General features: G+C 35.5%; 1 protein-coding gene across 3 annotated transcripts in view; it reads left to right on the top strand.

The window, feature by feature from the left end:
- Nucleotides 1-8,655, top strand: part of YME1L1 (YME1 like 1 ATPase) — a 30,900-nt gene extending 22,245 nt beyond the window's left edge. The window contains exons 16-20 of one of the 3 annotated variants that reach the window (XR_009154869.1): nucleotides 478-604; nucleotides 1,402-1,475; nucleotides 5,548-5,634; nucleotides 6,114-6,324; nucleotides 8,087-8,655. Coding sequence is in view for 2 of the 3 variants with exons in the window: in XM_058180674.1 (XP_058036657.1) it covers nucleotides 478-604; nucleotides 1,402-1,475; nucleotides 5,548-5,634; nucleotides 6,114-6,257 (432 nt within the window). In the remaining variant the exon portion in view is untranslated. Of the gene's footprint in view, nucleotides 1-477; nucleotides 605-1,401; nucleotides 1,476-5,547; nucleotides 5,635-6,113 lie in introns of all 3 variants that reach the window. The other 2 variants (XM_058180675.1, XM_058180674.1) reach the window with 2 other exon arrangements.
- Nucleotides 8,656-8,995: the final 340 nt, after the last annotated feature.

Below are 8,995 nucleotides of genomic sequence, written 5' to 3' on the forward strand. Positions count from 1 at the left end.
GGGTTATCTATTGTAACTACATTGATTATTTGAAAACTGAAGTGTTTTATACATTCTTTAAAGTTACAGTATTTTCTAGTTCCTTTTCAGTATTATGAGTCTCTGTAAACATCTGCCAGTCCCACTATCAAATGTGCTGGATTTGGTTCTTAGAAAATGGTGAGGTAAGACAATAAGTGAGAATATTGGCAGTTGCTCATCTCATTTGATTTTGTGTGACAAAGCTTCATCTCGAACCGCTTTGAGATACCATGACAGTGATATTTCTGAAGCCCTTCATGGATTTCTTACTTGCAAAATATGCTGTGAGAAAACAGCATATTTTACAAACAAGAAAATCTTGCAGAGGGCTCAAAAATGTCCAGGCACTTAGAATCCTTGAACATTATCACTTCAGCAAGCAGAACAAATAATCTAGCAGCCATTAAACCTGATTTATTGGTTTTGCTCAACTTAATGTGTAATTTTGTATTAAAGGTTTCTTTGTTGCCAGAAAGTGACAGATGGAATGAAACTAGGTCTCAGCTGCTTGCCCAGATGGATGTCAGTATGGGGGGAAGAGTAGCAGAAGAACTCATATTTGGCAGTGATCACATCACAACAGGTTAGTCAAAATTAAGATGTGCACTAAATGGGAAAATGTGTTTTGTTTCAAACTTGAAACAGTTATTTCTCTGATATTATACAGTTAGTCTTCAACTTACAACCATTCGTTTAGTGACTGTTCAAAGTTACAACGCCACTGGAAAAAAACAACCTATGACCGTTTTGCACACTTATGATCATTGCAGTATCCCTATGATCATGTATCAAAATTTGGTTGCTTGGCAGTTGGCTCATATGTATGACAATTGTAGTGTCCTGGGGTCGTGAGATCATCTATTGCAACCTTCTGACATCCTGACAAAGTCAATGGGGAAGCCAGATTCACTTAACAAACGTGTTACTAAACTAACAGCTACAGTTATTCCCTTAACAGTTGTGGCAAGAAAGGTCATAAAACTCATTTGACAACTGTCTCACTTAGCAATGGAAATTTGGATCTTAACTGTGGTCGTAACCAGAACCCAGATCACTTTAGTTTTAGATGCAACTGACAGAGTGACTAAAGCAAGGTTGGTATGCATCACTCCTGCTTTTCTCTCAGCAGCTTCTCTCAGCGGGACTGGCTTAAATTCTTAAATTTTTAATCTTAAACAATTTTAATCGGGATTATTATTTATGAATTTTAAGGGTTTTAAATGTGATCGTTTTAAATTTCGGCCATTTATGGATTATGCTTGTTTTAAGTTTTTGTTTTAATTGTACATTGTGTTGTTTTTTTATAATAATTTATACATAATTCATATGTAAAGAGTTTAGCTTTTATGAATTAATGTTATGCTGTTTACAATTACCTAGGTTCTTCTAATGACTTTGAGAATGCTACTAGGATAGCACAACTCATGGTGACCAGATTTGGAATGAGTGACAAGGTACAATTACATTTACTCTTCATTATAATGAACTTGCAAGGAAATATTTTCATGTAGATGTGCAAATATACAATGCATTCAGAAAATATTCAGACCCCCTTCACTTTTGTCAATTTTGTTATGCTACATCCTCATTCTACATTTGTTAAAATTCATTTTTTCTCATTAATCTATACTTAGTATCCCATAGCAACAAAGTGAAAATAGAATTTTGGAAAGGTCTGTAAATTTATATTTAAAAACCCCTGAAATATCACATTGGCATAAATATTCAGAATCTTCACTTAATACTTTGTTGAAGTACCTTGGGCAACAATTACAGCCTTGAATCTTTTTGAGTACAATGCAACAAGCTTTGCACACCTGATTGGGGAATTTTCTGCCATTCTCCCTTGCAAAACCTCTCAAGGTTGGATGGCGACCATCGGTGAACAGCCCTTTTCAGGTCCCTCCAGAGATGTTCAATAAGATTCAAGTCAGAGTTCTGGCTGGTCTCTTCTAGGACATTCACAGAGTTGACAACTGCGTTGTTTTGGCTGTGTGCTTAGGATCATTATCATGTTGGAAAGTGAACCTTCAGCCCAGTCTAAGCTCCTGAGTGCTGTGTAACAGGTTTTCAACTCTGACCAGTCTCCCAGTTCCTGCTCCTGAAAAACACCCCTACAGCATGATGCTGCCACCATCATGCTTCACTATTGGAATGATATTGGGCAGGTGATGAGTGGCGCCTGGTACCATCCAGACATAACATTTAGAATTGAGGCCAAACAGTTCAATCTTGGTTTCATCAGACAAGAGAATCTTGTTCCTCATAGTCTGAGAGTCCTTCAGGTACTTTTTTGCAAACTCCAAGCAGGCTTTCATGTGTTTTCCACTGAGTAGAGGCTTCCGTCTAGACTCTGGCCACTCTGCCATAAAGCTCAGATCAGTGGAGGCTGCAGTGATGGTTGTCCTGGAACTCTGTCCCATCTCCACACAGGATCTCAGAGTGACCATCGGGCTCTTGGTCACCTCTCTTACTAAGACCCTTCTCTGCCAATTGCTAAGTTTGATTGGGTGACCAGTTCTTGGAAGAGTCCTGGTTGTGCTAAACTTCTTCCATTTGAGAATTTTGGAGGTCACTGTTCTTAGGAACCTTCAGTGCACCTGAAATTTCATTGTAGCCAGATCTGTGCCTTCCAATAATCTTGTCTCTGAGCTCTGCAGGCAGTTCCTTTGACCTCATGGCGTTTGGTCTGCTATAGTACGCATTGTCAGCTGTGAGGCTTTCTATAAAGAGATGTGTGCTTTTCTAAATCATGTCTAATCAATTTAATTTACCACAGATTGACTCTAAGCAAAGTGCAGAAACATGTCAGCAATGATCAAGAGAAATGGGAGGCATCTTAGCTAAATTTCACATGTTGTTGCAAAGGGTCTTAATACTTATGCCAATGTGATATTTCCGTTTTTTCTTTTTAATAAATTTATAAACATTTCTAAAATTCTGTTTTCACTTTGTCATTGTGCGGTACTGAGTGTAGATTAATGAGAAAGAAAATGAATTTCAACAACTGTAGAATCAGGATGCATCTTGACAAATGTGAAGGAGGTCTTTCTGAATGCATTGTATGTACAAAATACTCCCATTATAAAAAATAAAGTTTTGTTCTAATGGAGTAAATATAGTATAACTTGAATACATGAGATTGTTTTTAAATACCAAAGGAAAATAGTACAAGAAGTATTTCAACAAGTTTCAACGTCAGGAATCACTAAATATGAAAGAAGAGGATGCCAGAGGAACAGGGACATTTGTGGAGGTATAAGCACAATAGATGACGAATAGATGCAAGACTCAGATTGACAGATTTAAAGTAACAGCAGCAGGAGGAAGAAATCAACTCAGAGCAGATACAGTGTTAATAGATGGAAACATCCAATAATGTTAATTTCTAGATACATACAGGCCCTTGTCTAATTTGGTTCAAATATTGATATTTTTATTCTACCAAATTGTTTTTATCAATAGAAAATAACCATCAGCAAGTGCTCTTACCAATTTATCTAGATGCTGAAAAAAATAAATATATCCAGTGGTGGGATTCAGCCAGTTCGCACCACTTCGGGAGAACCGGTTGTTAACTTTCTAAGCAGTTTGACAAACTGGTTGTTAGAAGAAATCATTAGGCCAGAGAACTGGTTGTTAAATTACTTGAATTCCACCACTGAATATATCCAACAACTTATAAAAGCAATATATTAAATCGTTTGATGCTCTTTTCTAGGATAGAGTTGTTAAGAGAAACCTATCAACCTTGGGGAATCACATAAAAGTTAATGCTTTTTAATAGGATAGAGAATATGTAGCCCAGGTGTGGGCTGTATATCAGCTGTAGTCATACCAAGCCATAGGCAGTTTTCCTTGCTAATTGTGATTGAAGATAGAAAGTTAGAGAGGGGCATGTTACCTGAGTCAATTAATGAATGCTTGTGGGTGAAAACAGAAATGACTTTTAAAAATAGTAATATGTGTAGGTGATGAATGAATGTGAATTGAATACAAAAGTGAGTGACCAATGCATAAGTTATACATTGAGGGGATTTGCTCATATAAAAAGAATGAATGTGGACTAAATTGCAAAAGAGATATATGAAAGAAGAGTGAATGGGTTGACAGACAGATGCCAACCCATCTTAAATCTAATGTTTACAAGACCACCGTCCGCCCTGTTGCACTGTATGGCACTGAATGATGGACAGCAACAACAGGGACCGAAAGTTATCTCCATGGCATGGAAATGTGAATGCTCCATTGGATATCGGGCATTCCCTTCTTGACCATATCACAAATGACACCATTTGTCAACATTTTGGTGTGGCACCAATTATAGAGAAGATGAGAAAAGGCCAGCTCCGCTGGTATGGACATGTCCAGAGAGCAGCACCTTCCACTATTGTCAGGACTGCTTACCAACTAGAAGTCAATAGCTGGTGACCTCACAGGCGCCCAAAACTGAGATGGGAAGACACCATCGACAAAAATATGCAAGCTGAAGGCCTGTCCCCTGGAGCTGACTGTGCAAAGTGGTATTTAATAATCCAAAAAGCAGACCCTGCACTTGCGGGAATATGCTAGGAAGAAAAAGAAGTGAATGAGTTGAGAGGATGGGGAAGACCAAAAAAGTTGTGCTGGCACCTGATGGGTTCTTTCAAATCCTATAGCAAACAGGTCACAACTCATTTATTAACTTAATGGCTAGTTCCCTTCCACCCATCTCAAACTTCTGCTTTTGACTGATAGTAGACCCATTTTACCTGCAGCATTTCAGACTAGGTACATAAGCTAGGATAAAATAAAAATAGATATCGTTGAACTTCTCAGTAATATTATCTTCCCTTTCTTTGCATTTATTTTATAATTAGATGGCTTAAATGCATGAGTCTTTGAAAGTTTCTGAAATGAAAATAAGTTATTAAGGATGACTCATAAACCTCTTTTAAAATTAATTATATGGGGGTTTCTTCCTGTAAAGCATATAACTTTATTTATTTATTTTTTATTTACTTATTTATTTATTGGCTGCTTATCTTACTTCAAGATAACTCTGGGCAGCTCACAATCATCAAAGATAAAAACTATATAAATTAAAACATAAATAAATTAATACAAAATCCAAACACTATAACCCAATTAAAAGATGGGGACCAGCAGGATGGGAGCAGATGGAATCTGTTGTTAATCAAATAACCACCATCATTGTGCAATTCTAGTCACACAAAAGAGAAAAGTCCCACAGATACACTATTACATAAATATGGAACTGCAGTATTGGTGGTGGTGGGGAGGGTGTTTGTTCAAATTAACAAGTCAGTTTTGAAATGATGTGTTGCTGTCAAATATGAATAAGACCCAGTGGTCAGATTTTTCAGAACTCACGGTGATAAAATTATACTTCTTACAAGATGTGAGGTGATCAAATTATCTAACAATTAATGCTGCATTTGACATTTTTTGAAAGTCAAATTTATTTTTTTGCTAAACAAATAAGCATTTTCTTTTTCTTCTCAAATCATTTCCTTTTTCCATAAGCTTGGTGTTATGACCTACAGAGAGGCAACAAATTTCAGCCCTGAAACCCAATCAGCAATTGAACAAGAAATAAGAACTCTTTTAAAGGTAAAAATTTTAATTCTCTGATTCAAAAAATGGATACTTTCTAGATCCTTAATTTTGTTGAATGTATTAATATGATTTGCTATAAAAATTAATCAGCTAAGGATCTAATACAGTATGTTATGTGGCTGTTGCTTCTTTAATTTATTGCTTATAAATTAAATTAAATTATAAATTATTTAAGTAAAGTTGAGATTCTATTTATGTAAGTTCAAAAATTACATAATTATTGAACTTGCTTGTTTCTCTGCTAGTTTTAAAATTATTTTTATGGATCTTTATACTTTTTATTCCATTTCTTGTATTTCTTGGTTCTGCTGAAATATACGTTAAGAGGATCTGATGTATTTGTATGAAGTGTATTTGAATAAGCTACAAATGATTTTAGATTAATTATAAATAATGTTAGTGGATAATCTTAGCTTTTTTTTCATTTCCAGTGTTTTGTTGCTATCTTTTTTAATTTACCTTTTTTGTGCTAGGAATCATATGAACGGGCAAAGAGTATCTTGAAGGCCCATGCAAAAGAACACAAGAATTTAGCAGAAGCTTTATTAACCTACGAGACCTTGGATGCCAAAGAAATTCAGATTGTTTTAGAAGGGAAAAAACTTGAAGTGAGATAACTTCTTCTCAAGCTGTCAGTCAAAGTAGTGGCCACTTTATATGGTGTAACTTTCTTTCCTGCTGGATGTATGTGTGCATTATAATCATATTTCTTGAAGATAAACAACTTGTCTTGTGAGCTTTTGTTCCCCTTACAAGTAGTCCTTGCTTACTGATTACAGTTGAGACCAACAACTCTGTTGCTAAGTGCACTATGTGAAAAATCATATGACTGTGTCAGATTTATGATTTATGATGACTTCCATTTTTGGTTGTAAACAATGTAGGAGAGGAAAAGGCAGGCCTGGGAGGTGGAGTTAAACATGTCATCAGTTTAAAATTCATGCTTTGCAACAAGAGATCCAAGTCCAGCCCTTCTTGAATTCTATTGATCTTTATGTAGCACTAATTTAGTATTGATCATTAGTTGACCAGATTCTATTCTATAGGTTGGACTAAATCCTCTATGCTGCAACTTTATGAATAATCATGATTCTTCGTGCCTGACATTCACTGCTTTTATTAAGCGAGGCATCATGTGATTGATTGGGTATTGCAATTTCACTTCTATGTTCTCCATTAATTCTGCTGGTTAAAAGTCGATTGTGAAGCTTGCAAAATGTGGCCACATGATCATGTGATACTGCAACAGTTGTAAATGCAAGGATTAGTTGCAAAGCTATTTTTCTTCCAGCTACTTGAAACTGTAATTTCAAGTAGTTGCTAAACAAGGCAGTCAGTAAGCAAGGATTACCTATATTTAATTTTGTTTTTTCTTAGAAGCAAGGTTATAAAAGTAATTTGTCAAGGGTTCTAAAGAAACAAAAGACTGAATTGATATATTTCACTGCTAACTTGTTCCAGTGGATAGGAAAAAGAACTGATAGCTGCTGATGTTACTCTGAGAATTGGGGCATTTGAAAGTGCAGAACATACAGGAAAGTAACCTTTCTGTTTCTAAACCAAAGTTTTATAAAGCCTTTATTCATTATTTGTCATAGTACAGGCACTTAAGGGCAGGCACTATAGTAATAGTGCTCTATCCTCCAGTTGACCTTCAGTGATAAGGAGTTTGAACTCTAATGGGCACAACAATAATAGTGTTCTTTGGGAGATAGAACCAGTGGTGGGATTCAGCCAGTTCCCACCACTTCGGGAGAACCGGTTGTTAAATTTCTGAGCAATTTGGTGAACTGGTTGTTGGAAGAAATCATTAGGGCAGAGAACCAATTGTTAAATTACTTGAATCTCACCACTGGATAGAACTTAAGAGTAAGTGAACAAGTGAGTTCATCATATTTGTTACAACTGGAAAAATTGCATTGTCACCTCTAGTGTTGGGGAAATCTATTTTATGGAGGTGTGATTTTAGTGCCCCTTTTTAAATGGAGAATAGTTATGGAAAGTTGGGTCCGTCATTGTGTACTTGGCTGGCCCTTTTTAAAATAAAATACATTTTTTTAATTTCAAAATTTTAACATATTTTATAAGCACATGCCATTCAGATATTAAATGATGATTAAGACATGTTCTAAAAAACTGAGATTAGGATGGGATTGACTAGCAATTTAGAATAGCTACACAATTACACTGTTTTGCAGGGGAGGATTAAGTGTTTAATAGACGGCTCTCCACAAATTTAAGTCCTCCACTAATTTTTAAAAGGAGAGAAAGTTCTGTCAGTGAAAAAATAAAACAAGTTTAGCAAATAATTGGATTTTGAATTAGGACTTATAAGGCATTTTGGTGCTTTGTTGATAGTCCAATTTCATTTGAATTTGTAGATAATTCATTTTCTTTCAGCAATCCCAGTATTTCAATGGAACTCTTTTCTGCTTTTTCCATATAGTAAACTTGGAAGAACCTCAAGTTCATTTCATTATTGGAATTCCAAACTGCTATGCTGTTCCATTACAAATATATACTTTTTTAGCAATAAACAGTAAAAGATGTGCAAATGCAGCATGTTTAGCACATTTGGGAAATCATATATTTTAATTACGCAAAGTGCTTTTTAAAGTTTTCCTCTTATTGTAAAACTGCTTTTATCTGGTTGCCCTCATATGTAAATTGAGGTGTATAAAACATTTTAAATCTGTAAATAAATTTGAGAGTTAAGCAAAATGTGTAATTTTTTAATAGCTTGAATTTCCATAAATCCTTTTTTTGTGAGAATTTCTGCTACTTTGTTGCTGCTACTCTACTTGTTCATAACATAATATGGAGACTTTACAATTTAAAATTGAATTGTTAAATAAATTTCACATTGTCAGTATTTAGATTCTATGGAATCCTGTAACTTCTAATGCATTTTTCTCTTTCATGAAACCTTGTTAAGCTTTGAGATGGTGAGAATAACTTGCTAGCAAGTTTCATATGTGTGTTCCTGCAAAAGCAAAGAATTAAAATTGGATAGAATATTTTGCTTCATATTTTGTTGCATAACTATTCCCTACACAATATTTTTTATTTTATTTATTCATTAAATTTATATGGCCTCCCTTCTCATGACTGTGGAAATGGCGGTTCGGAAGTCGGTGGAAATGGCGGTTCGGAAGTCCAGGCGAAGGAGAAAATGATCGGACCATGACATCGGTTCTGTTACTAAATCATCTAGTTCCAGATCATTTAACCACTGTCCAGAGATATAAATCAGGTCCAGCGTGCCTCCCCCCATGTGCGTGGGGCCATCATTTACCCGAATCAGGTCCAAGGCCGTCATGGAAGCCTGGAACTCCCGAGCTGTAGTCGATAACAA

Source organism: Ahaetulla prasina, chromosome 4 (assembly GCF_028640845.1).
Source record: "Ahaetulla prasina isolate Xishuangbanna chromosome 4, ASM2864084v1, whole genome shotgun sequence".
Classification (NCBI taxonomy): domain Eukaryota; kingdom Metazoa; phylum Chordata; class Lepidosauria; order Squamata; family Colubridae; genus Ahaetulla; species Ahaetulla prasina.